Source organism: Haliotis rufescens, unplaced genomic scaffold (assembly GCF_023055435.1).
Source record: "Haliotis rufescens isolate VD_foot unplaced genomic scaffold, xgHalRufe1.0.p SCAF_45, whole genome shotgun sequence".
NCBI classification, from domain to species: Eukaryota; Metazoa; Mollusca; class Gastropoda; order Lepetellida; family Haliotidae; genus Haliotis; species Haliotis rufescens.
This window is the reverse complement of record NW_025964168.1, coordinates 774,662-787,005: the sequence shown is the minus strand read 5'-3', so window position 1 is coordinate 787,005 and position 12,344 is coordinate 774,662. Positions and strand designations below refer to the sequence as shown.

General features: G+C 41.8%; 1 protein-coding gene across 6 annotated transcripts in view; it reads left to right on the top strand.

Moving 5' to 3' along the window:
- Positions 1-9,733, top strand: part of LOC124117040 (multiple epidermal growth factor-like domains protein 6) — a 48,946-nt gene extending 39,213 nt beyond the window's left edge. For all 6 annotated transcript variants that reach the window (XM_048383138.1, XM_048383139.1, XM_048383141.1 and 3 more), the window contains 11 exons: positions 1,057-1,185; positions 2,175-2,320; positions 3,017-3,152; positions 3,610-3,756; positions 4,150-4,249; positions 5,408-5,481; positions 6,447-6,581; positions 7,178-7,291; positions 7,490-7,644; positions 7,829-7,964; positions 8,357-9,733. In XM_048383138.1, the coding sequence (XP_048239095.1) occupies positions 1,057-1,185; positions 2,175-2,320; positions 3,017-3,152; positions 3,610-3,756; positions 4,150-4,249; positions 5,408-5,481; positions 6,447-6,581; positions 7,178-7,291; positions 7,490-7,644; positions 7,829-7,964; positions 8,357-8,437 (1,353 nt within the window). In that variant the 3' untranslated portion in view covers positions 8,438-9,733. The remainder of the gene's footprint in view (positions 1-1,056; positions 1,186-2,174; positions 2,321-3,016; positions 3,153-3,609; positions 3,757-4,149; positions 4,250-5,407; positions 5,482-6,446; positions 6,582-7,177; positions 7,292-7,489; positions 7,645-7,828; positions 7,965-8,356) is intronic.
- Positions 9,734-12,344: the final 2,611 nt, after the last annotated feature.

Sequence of the window (12,344 nt, the reverse complement as noted above, 5' to 3'; positions counted from 1 at the left end):
GTCAGTGTATGTGTGTGTCTGTGTTGCAGTGAATGTCAGGGTATGTGTGTGTTGCTGTGAATGTCGGTGTATATGTGTGCGTGTTGCTGTGAATGTCAGTGTATGTGTGTGTGTTGTTGTGAATGTCAGTGTATGTGTGTGTTGCTGTGAATATCAGAGAATGTGTGTGTATGTGTTGCTGTGGATGGCGGGGTATATTAGTGTTTGTTGCTGTGAATGTCAGTGTATGTATATGTGTGCTGCTGTGTGTTGCTGTCAATGTCAGTGTATGTTTGTGTTGCTGTCAATGTCAGTGCATGTGTGTGTTGCTGTCAATGTCAGTGTATGTGTGTGTTGCTGTCAACGTCGGTGCATGTGTGTGTTGCTGTGAATGTCAGTGTATGTGTGTGTTGCTGTCAATGTCAGTGTATATGTGTGATGCTGTCAATGTCAGTGTATATGTGTGTTGCTGTCAATGTCAGTGTATGTGTGTGTTGCTGTCAATGTCAGTGTATGTGTGTGTTGCTATGAATGCCAGTATGTTTGTGTGTTGCTGTCAATGTCAGTGTATGTGTGTGTTGCTGTCAACGTCAGTGTATATGTGTGTTGCTGTGAACGTCAGTGTATGTGTGTGTTGCTGTCAACGTCAGTGTATATGTGTGTTGCTGTGAATGTCAGTGTATGTGTGTGTTGCTTTCAATGTCAGTGTATGTGTGTGTTGCTATGAATGCCAGTATGTTTGTGTGTTTCTGTCAATGTCAGTGTATGTGTGTGTTGCTGTCCACGTCAGTGTATGTGTGTGTTGCTGTGAATGTCAGTGTATATGTGTGTTGGTGTGAATGTCAGTGTATGTGTGTGTTGCTGTCAATGTCAGTGTATATATATGTTTCTTAGAGTGGATGGCGGTGTATATGTGTGTGTGTGTGTTGCTATGAAATTCAGTGTATATATGTGTTGATTGCTGTGGATGGAGGTATATGTGTGTTGCTGTGAAAGATTTTGTATGCGTTTGTGTTGCAGTGGATGTCAGTGTACGTGTTTATTGCTGTGAATATCTGTGTATATGTGTTTGTGCAGGTGAAATGTGAGAAATACTGGCCGGAGAGGAACAATCCACTGCAGCTGGCAGACCTGACCATCACAAACGACGGGGTCGTTGAGAGACCGGACTACTGCATCAGACAGATGATCATCCAGCACAAGAAGGTTCTCACCACCACAACATCTTATACATTACCCCTATAGACCGTGTCCCCTGTACCCCATGCTTATCAATAGAGCCTACCAGGATGGTTACAGTGTGTGACCTGGCTGTGTATCATCTGATACATTACCCCTATAGACCGTGTCCCCTGTACCCCATGCTTGTCAATGGAGCCTACCAGGATGGTTACAGTGTGTGACCTGGCTGTCTATCATCTTATACATTACCCCTATAGACCGTGTCCCCTGTACCCCGGGCTTGTCAATAGAGTCTACCAGGATGGTTACAGTGTGTGACCTGGCTGTGTATCATCTTATACTTGACCCCTATAGATCGTGTCCCCTGTACCCCATGCTTGCCACGAGAGCATACCAGGATTGTTACAGTGTGTGACCTGGCTGTCTATCATCTTATACATTACCCCTATAGACCGTGTCCTCTGTAGCCCATGCTTGTCAATAGAGCCTACCAGGATGGTTACAATATGTGACCTGGCTGTGTATAATCTTATACATTACCCCTATAGACCGTGTCCCCTGTACCCCATGCTTGTCAATAGTGCCTACCAGGATGGTTACAATGTGTGACCTGGCTGTGTATCATCTTATACCTTATCCCTATTGACCAGATCTTTTGTACCCCGGGCTTGTCAATAGAGCCTACCAGGATGGTTACAATATGTGACCTGGCAGTGTATCATCTTCCTGGACGACTTGGAGTCATTATACTGTGTCTGATTGGGGTATCTCTAAAAGACGGCATTACTCTGGACTAGTACAAGCAGCACCCTATCCACACACCGCAACCGCACCCCGCACCCCGCACCCCGCACCCCGCACCCCGCACGTCGCTAAATAAGCGCAATAATCTTGAATCCCACCTACCAACCTATTCCCTAATGTATATTTATTTTACTGAACGGGTTCAGTTATCTATTCAGAGAGACATTATGAATATGTTCTATGAATATGCAGATTATGTTCCGTTATAGCTGAACGAGCGCCGTCAAGTGATGCAACTGCACTATGTCACGTGGCCTGATCATGACGTCCCATCAACCCCTCAGCTCGTGCGGTTCTGGAAGGTGTTCCGCTCAATGACGGCTGACGGCCAGGCTCCCGTCGTCGCTCACTGCAGGTTTCCAAATTAACTTACACCATCTTATAAACTGATCCATTCGAAATGTGATCATATGAAGAATGATGTGTGTGCGTGTGTGTTGATTTTGTGTGAAAAATGCATCACCCTCAACAGATAACAGGGAAGATGTGATAGCATGGTGGCTAAGTTTGTTCGTCAGTTTCAAGACACAGATTTAATTCCCTAAATGGTGCAAGAAGTGAAGCTATCGTTGTGTCCTCCGTCATGTAATTTCCTTGATTCTTTTATGCAAATTATGTTAGTGACGTGTGACACATGGTGTCATCCCTGATTTTCAGTGATCCATTCTTGTTGTTTTCACCACAGTTTTGCATTTGTGATCCTATCTAATCTGTTTCGGCGGATACTAAAGACCGACTTTTGTCTGGCATTGACGTTTTCTATATACAGTAAACTACGGTTATAACGAACACGCTTATAACGAACTGACGGATATAACGAACTTCCTTTTTGGTCCCGACTATTTGCTGTAGTTATGCTGTATATATGCTTATAACGAACTACGGTTATAACGAACTAAACTTAGTAGTCCCTTTGAGTTCGTTATAACCGTACTTTACTGTATCTGATACTGCTAAAATCACAATTACTGACTCACTCAATGGTACTCACACGAGGGACCCTTCACTTCCCCATGTACACAGTCGCCATGAGAAATGTGTTTATTTCCAGTGCTGGAGTTGGGCGGACAGGGACGTTCATTGGACTCGACGCGATGATGGAGCGGGCTTGGCAGGAAGGAGTTGTGGACGTCCATGACTTCGTCCTCAAGATGAGAGCTGACCGGGTCAGCATGGTACAGACAAAGGTCAGACAGAGATCGCGCGTGTCCGTTGTTATTGTTGACAGTCACTGAAGTAGAAGTTAACAATAACTGATTATTATTCCAAAACCACAACTTAATATAGTCCTGAACCACACATACATCGCATGTCAATAGTGCAAGAAAAATAACATTCTTGGATGTTTTACATCTCTAGAATGCACATTCCCTCTGAAATGCACATTCCCTCTGAAATGCAAAGTCAACGCAGTCGTCCCGTGAATGTTTGATCTTCTGGAGGGGCATATTACGTTTCTGTGCCTCGATTTAACGAAACATGCGTGACTCAATTGCAGCAAATACCTGTCGCCTCATTTGTAATGTGATCGCTTCCGACATTGCTGAGCTATTCTACACATAGCATTATATAATTTCGGTTTCCCTGAATACATCTTCGTCAGTGATGAAATTCCCGTCTCGCCATATCTCCTCCTTCCCCCAGGAGCAGTACCTGTTTCTCCACCAGGTGGTGCTGGAGGCGCTAAACAGCGACATGACACACATGACGCCCGCCATGTTTGACAGACGGTTCAGCACCGAGAACATGGCTTCTGCACCAGAGGAGGCCATCTTGAAAAGAGAATGGGAGGTAAGGCATGGCCTTTGAACAACACTGCCCTTCGCCGACATTGACAATATGTCCTTCAGTGAGGGATTAGGATTTACAAGGATTCTCCCTTCACTACAAGCCACTATCGGCACATTAACGAATTAAGCATAACGACTTCCTAGCTTCCATCATTTACTTTCGGTGACATATTTTGGGTGAAATTTAGATATATCTTGTGACCCGTTCGCTGACAGCCAGTGTGGCGATATAAGTATGCATGTTGTCAAGGTATGTCCATACTGTCCGGCTAGCCGATATGGATGTTTTGCACAAGGCAGTTCCCGGCCAAAGGAACCTGCAGAAGAATACAGATAAATTTCCTTTACGAACAGAAATAAACCACACTCAACCTTACCTGCTTCTATTTTTCAGAAACTCGTTGAACTGAAAGCAGAATTGGCTGCCTCTGAAACCGAGGGTGCTCTTCTGTCAGAAAACACGCGGAAAAACCGTAGCAAGGACATTCTGCCAGGTACCATTTCTCCTGCCATGTGTAATATGGCAAATAGACCTATGATGACAACTCTTTGAGCAAACTGTTACATGGTTTATATATCTCAACTTGACATCGTCAAAGTGAGCTCACGTCATGAGTCTCCGCCCGTCATCCATCTGTCAGTCCGTAAGCACTGGACCTAAAAGCTATCCTTCTTCAAAACAACTGGACATTTATCTATATTCCCACAGTATGTCCTACTTCTACATACCCCTGTATATAACAAAGACGATTTCAGATGCAGACTTCAGATGTTTCGTGATTATTCATAACATCCTACATTGCATTGATGTAAGGGAACATATCAAAATGTCAATGGCATATAGCAAAGTTAGTTACCTAAGTTACAAACATAATTGTGAATATGTTGACAACTGGTGTTTGGCACAATCCTTCTAGTAGTATGAAGTCTTTGACGGGCATTTAGAAGAACAGGTATACATGACACTATATTTATGGATAAAATACGTTGTTATCCACACAAAAAGTGTATACTATATACTAAAATATGAAAACATATGCTTGTATTAATTCACTAATGAGATTTCAGCGGGTCGTTTATATTAAGACTACAAGTATTAAAAAAATATGTTTTGAAGGTTATTTTGGATGTATTTAACATGTTTTAACTTAATTATATATACATGATGAGTTGGTTGTAACATAGTAAATTACACGGGGTATCAGTTCTGATTATTACTTTAAAAGTTGAGTTTGATCAGTATTATTACAGTCAGATCCCTTAGCCTCTAGGTTTGATTATCCTAAATAATGGAAGAAGTATCATTGAAAAACGTCAGTGAAAACTCATGATATCATGTCAATGTGTTCGGTATTACGGTACACAGAAAGAGGCTGGTTCAGAACATCTTCACTCGCCACTCGCGTCTTATTTAGCTGAGTATAGGTGAGCTTCTGTACCTCTGACACGTACGTTGTATTCTGTGTACCACTGTCTTATTCCTTTTCGTCTGAGGATGGCGATTGTATGATTTCATTTTGGGAAATAAGGAAGATACACAGAATTGCACCTTCTGTTCACCCTAACTATATAGTATGCATAGTATCTGACAAAACCACAAGATAAATTTCTTAAATTACCTAAATTTTAACTTTCTATATATATTCTTTCAGCTGATAAATGCCGGCCGATCTTAAGTCTGCCAGTTGCCGGAAGTAACGATTACATCAACGCAGTATTCGTCCCTGTAAGTTACGATGCTCTTGTCAAAGATTCAGTTGGTACAAGTAGATTCAGTTGGTATCGCGTAGGGTATTGAAAGGATCTGTATAAATTAACAGTAATATTATTAAGTTAAGGTAATATCTGAAACAACGGATCTCGTTTGACACAATGACATAAGTAAAGATGTAGACAGTAATAAAATAGCCCTTTTGTTGTCCTTTCACATTATCAGTGTATCCTTCTCCTTATATGTGTTCCTAATCCACGCCCTTACCCTGACAATGTTTTTAATAGTACTTTAACACAAACCCTGGAACATGTAAAAGTCTCAGTGTCTCCTAACTCTAACACGTGTAATACTGTAACACATAGTAAATACAGCAATGTGTCCTTACTCTGACACGTGTAATAATGTAAAACATAGCAAGTTCCCCAGTACAGCAATGTGTCCTCTTACTCCAACACGTATTTCAACATTACCTTACTTAAACACGTACTCCAACTCCTCCTTACTCCAACACGTATTTCAACATTACCTTACTTAAACACGTACTCCAACTCCTCCTTACTCCAACACGTATTTCAACATTACCTTACTAAAACACGTACTCCAACTCCTCCTTACTCCAACACGTATTTCAACGTCCCCTTATTCGAGCACGTATTTCAACGTCCCCTTTCTCGAACACGTATTCCAACGTTTCCTTACTCCAACACGTGTTTCTACGTCCCCGTACTGCAACACATATTTCAACGTCCTCTTACTCCTAAACGTATTTCAACGTCCCCTTACTCCAACTCGTATTTCAACTTCTCCTTACACCAACACGTGTTTCTACGTCCCCGTACTGCAACACATATTTCAGCGTCCTCTTACTTCAACCTTCAACACGTATTTCAACGTTCCCTAACTCAAACACGTATTCCAACTCCTCCTTACTCCAACACGTGTTCCTTACTGTACATCCTGTCTCTGTCTGTGTGTAGACGGAGACCCGTCAGAAAGGCCTCCTGGCCACACAGCTGCCTCTGCCCTGGACTGTGGTGGACTTCTGGAGGATGGTCTTGGACCACAATGTGCAGACCATCGTGTCTCTCGTCTCAGAGGAGTGTTCATCACAGGTAACTCAGCTGCGAGTCCTGTGGGCTCGAGGCCGTGTCGGTGCCCGCTGACTGTTTGACCATGAAAATGGTGGACCAGGTGTCAATACGTTCTCGTATTGATTCCAAACTTATGCTCGAGATTTCCGAATAAATGACATTTTCCCCAAAAAATAATTTTACGTAAAATATTTTTTGGATCTTAATAATATTTATTCTGTCTGGTTTATTCTGTGCTATCCCTTTTGGTATTTTATCAACAGGGGTTACGGGTGGCCCAGTCGTCTAAGGCGCCGCAGTGTGCTGTTGCGTCCGTCATACTTATGACTGTTGGTTCGAATCCCGGCCCCCCCGATTATGTTTCTAGGTTATTCAGCACCATGCATACCCGTACGTGCTCGTGTGTTTCACGAAAGTGGTAAACGTCTGAGACCTGCATTACTTCGGGGTTTCCTCCCATATTAAGCTGTCACGCAGTTATAGAACAGGAATCCTGTTCAAAACGGCGTTAAATCCAACTCACTCACTCAATCTTATCCGCATAATATAACTTAGCCTTTCAAGTGGAGCCACACCTTGCCTTACTGAACACATAACATATATACATCTACTACCAGGTCGACGAAGCCCACGTTTGGCCTAAGACAGATGAGGTTTTGGAGTGTGGACCATTTCTTGTCAAGAAGACGGAATCAAAGGACAAGGCTATAGTTTTGCGAGTCTGGTTAAAGGTATGCAATATAAATTCCAGTACCTTATCGCTACTGAACACCCAGGAACATAAATAGACGTCATCACAAACATACAGCCACAACTAGATACACACATGGTTGATGCCATTCCTGGTGCCACAACATTATTTCATTCTATTTAATGTCGAATAGCAACAGTGTGCCAACTCGTGGTTTATACATTTCTGTGTCTCCCAGTACGCTGAAGAGAGCACCGAAAAGGATGTCACATTGCTGTTTGTGAGTGACTGGATAGAGGGAGTGGACACGCCTACAAATACGTCACAGTTCCTGTGCTTCATCAACGACCTTGCCGCCCGGAACACCTCCGACAACATCGCCGTCATGTGCATGTAGGTTAAGTCCGTCGCCGTCCATCTGATATTAAACAATGAATCGAGAGTATCCGGAGTAAAATTTTCAAATTAAAATGTTTGCAATATAAATGCGTTTTGTTATTAAGGCGTTGTTTGTGTGTTAAATAACTGTAAGAGTACGGGGCATAAGCAATACTGGAATTGTTACCTCGTATTCTAGGGATGGTGCCAGCAAGTGTGGATTGTTCTGTGCTGTGCTGAACATCATCCAACAACTGAAGCAAGACCAGGTGATCGACGTGTATCTGACAGTCAGAATCCTGCAGACAGTCAGACCCAGCTTCCTGACTTCCTATGTGAGTATCTGATAGTCATATTGCTACAGACAGTCAGACCCAGTCCTGACATCCTATGTGAGTATCTGATAGTCAGATTGCTACAGACAGTCAGACCCAGTCCTGACATCCTATGTGAGTATCTGACAGTCAGATTGCTGCAGACAGTCAGACCCAGTCCTGACATCCTATGTGAGTATCTGACAGTCAGATTGCTACAGACAGTCAGACCCAGTCCTGACATCCTATGTGAGTATCTGACAGTCAGATTGCTGCAGACAGTCGGACCAGCTTTCTGATCATCTCATGATCGACATGTTTTGTAACACGAGGTTTTTAGGGCAGGTTCGCCCCGTTTTCTCAAGGGTGAAACACATCTGGCATATATAATATGTAAGTCTCTCTGTCTACAGGCACAGTACCAGTTCTGCTACAGGATGGTTAAGGAACATCAGAAGACCATCAACTCTGTGTATGAGAACTTCCAGAGATAGGGAGGGGCATTTCATCTTCGGTGTCCACAACCGTGACAGAGCCAAACATTTCAGCGATCCACTTCAGGCCGAGGAGGGAGAACAAGGGATTTTTCGAGTGCAATACCAAATTACTTAATACAGTAAACTACGTTTATAACGAACACTCATATAACGAACTGACGGATATAACGAACTTACCTTTTAGTCCCGACCATTTGTTGTATGTATGCTGTATGTATACTTATAACGAACTATGGTTATTACGAACTAAAATGAGTGGTCCCCTCGAGTTCGTTATAACCGTAGTCTACTGTAAATCATTACTGTTATTCAACACAACATCGGTTATTTAGATGGAGCATATTTCTTGGACACACAGAACTGCCAAGTTTTGGAAGCATGAGACAAAACACAGTGTGGTTCAAAATTGTATAAAGCCAATCCGTTGTTTCATCCGTTTGATACGTTGCTTCATTTACTGTGATTTATATATTCCTCATTTTATATTCATTTATTAGTTGTATGTGAATTATGTATAACCTGTGTCACTATGTGCATGCCCATTCTAATTATATACAAAAATATATTACCGCTACCCCTTGCCATTCGCATGAAACTTAAAGAACTTATTGAAGCCACAATATGGTCCATGTCCATTTTCTAAATGGAAGTTTTTTGCATGATCGCATACATGTGAACATCGCCTTGGGTCAAATAGTATTTGCACTTAGTTCATGACTATATCATGCTTCCTCTGTTATCATTATTTCTAAACCACATGCCATACTATAGGTATGAATGGTTTGTATATAAGTCAAGGCTACCTATGTCAGTTTTATACCTCATCATCATCAGAATTTAGTTAGTAATCAATGATATATCTATATGTATACTAAATAAGACAAGGCTATGTTTAGATTCATACATCATCAGAAGTATTTAGTAAGTAATCCATCATACATGTATACATGGTATATAAGGCCAGGGTCCACTTGCACAAAGCGATCTTAGCGCTAAGACTATTCTAAGTCTATGTTAAAGTATGGGAGTTACGGTCATCTTAGCGCTAAGGTCGCTTTGTGCAAGTGGGTCCAGGTCCTGTTTAATTTCTACACCATCAGAAGTTTTTAGTAAGTAATCATTGATGCATTTGGACATGGTATATAAGGGAAGGCTATATTTATACATCGTGTGAAGTATTGAGTAGGTTAACACAAAAGTGGCTCCACTGACAGGGATTGCAAGGGATCGCTACTTACTGCTGGCGTTGACATAAAACGACATCGGAAGAATATGTGTTGCCTCAGATCCCCAAATCCCAGAGTTGATGGTGACGGGTCCAACTCATCCAGCATGTAGTATCGAGGTCTGGCCCGCAACAATGTATCAAAAACATAAACATATTTTATGTTAAACTTTTTAAAAGCTTTTTTAACAGTCTATCATAACTGTACATTTTGCTTTAACAATGGAAGTTTTCTAATAATGTTGATGTCTTTAGCCCCTGGATGCCGTAAGCCCTCCTATTGTACAATCATTGTTGAACAAAGCTGAAAATACACTTCACGCACAAAAATACATTTCACACGTTTAGAGTCAGCTGAAAAGTGTCTTGTGGTAACTTTCAGGTCTTTGAGGGCAAAGCAAATATATTGTTAACGACCTCTAAACACTAGGTGCATCATCAGACAGAAAACTAATTCAGTAATCTACACCCCCATAATTGCTTAAAGGTAGATGCAGTGCCGCGTGTGCGTAATTCTCCCGCACAACTTCACTAAATGTGCGGGACAAAATTAAATCGGCATCCGAGGTTATATATATATATATATATATATATATATATATATATATATATATATATATATATATATGTAAAACGATTCCAGCATGAACTGATGCTTTGAGATATTGTTTCTTCTTCTTCTTGACGCAAATAAAAATTTCTCTCAAATGTTAAATTGTTTGTCATTAACAGTGAAAACACCCTAATTTAAAGTAGGTGTATGAACTATGTGCTCTTGACAACATGTAGGACAGGTGATACTTTGATGGATTGCCATATGATGTTAAATAGGACGTAGTGCGTTATTAACTACAGGTATTTATGAGGCCGCATGCAATAGAAGAAGAAAAGGTACCTGTCTCTCAATACGCACATGCGCTAAGGGAAAATGTTCGGGCATCGTGCCCAGTCATACGAGGTTAACATATACTGCTCAAATATGATTAAGGATCACCCGATTCTTTCATATTACTATTGTGTATCTGTCATGTCAGGACATCATTAATCCCATATTATTCACCTGGGAACCTTTGGGAAATAAATTAAGTTTACACACGCATCCTGTGTGTAAACCTATGTATATTGCAGTCTTCGATCCCCGGCAGCGACATTACAAAAGACGATGAAAACTGGTATTTGTTGTTGCCCTGTCTGGCGCGCGACATTAAGTGACTGGTCGGCTCGGAGTCAGTATACTGTGTCTGAGTGGGGGGACGTTAACCTGCGACATGGGATCTCACTCAAATCGGCATTAGTCCGGACTAGTACAAGCAGCCACACATACACGTGCAATCATGACGCTATGTAAGTGCAATAATCTTGAACGCTAATGGTGACGAGGAAAATTGACACTTCTGAGGACAACAGTCTCTGTAGCACAATTGGTAGCGTGATGGGCTAGAAAACAAGAGTTTGCAGGTTCAAATCCCACAGAGGTATGAATGGGTTGTTGCTGTATACCTAATTATACACACATACAGGAAGCTGACAATGAAAGTTTATCTGATTACTATTTAACCTTTTTTGATACCTAGTAAAAAAATACTAATTGATAAGTAAAGTCTATTAAAATGTTAGTGACTGAGTGGACAGTAAAATACACTAAGTTAGTAAAAAAATTTAAACTGTTTCTGTCAGTGAGGAATCATGACGTCAATCATACCATCAAAAGTAGTCTGGTCCAGAAACACGGGCAAACATCGCACGTTGAGGGCAGACCAAGGTTAGGAATGTCAAGGACGACAATAGCACGCAATTCACATCCAACATGGAACAGCACAATTCTCGGGCGTCACTGGAATGCAGGAACCCGCTTCTCAATCACTACTGGGAGACTTGGTTGCAGAGAAGCCGGTTTACAACTACGTTGCCTGCTATTGCCAAGACATTAGCAAAAGCGTTTAGCTTGGAACTTTACATCATAAAGACGGATCCATTGGTCTGATAAATGTTGCTACCTTCTTCATGAGTGAGTGAGTGAGTGAGTGAGTGAGTATGGTTTTACGCCGCTTTTAGCAATATTCCAGCAATATCACGGCGGGGGACACCAGAAATGGGCTTCACACATTGTACCCATGTCGGGAATCGAACCCGGGTCTTCGGCGTGACGAGCGAACGCTTTAACCACTAAGCTACCCGACCGCCCCTCTTCACATGGCTGGCGGAGATCAGTTGCACTATTGTTGAGTTAACAAACAAACGCACATAGTCGATCGAAATTTAAAAAAGAATAGTTTGAGGTGCTTGAATATACATGCATGTTGCCCCTAGCTGCTTTCCGTGTATGGCAACAGTAAATGTGACTTTTAGACATGTTAGGATCCGTTCACAAAGTCAAATGGCTCCGTTCGGATTTCCAGATAGAAATGGTGCCCAACAATGTATGTATGTTGAAAGAGGTGACAAAATTGTTCGGATGCTAAGGCTCGGTGATTGTGTGTCATCGTACCCCGACGGCGTGCATCGTTGCTTTAAACATCAATCACTGGACTGTTTGGTCCAGGCGAAATATTCATAGATCTCAACAATACAGTAAACTACGGTTAAAACGAACTCGACGGGGCCACTAATTTTAGTTCGTAATAACCGTAGTTCATTATAAGCATATGTATAACAATTATACAACAAATGGTGGGACAA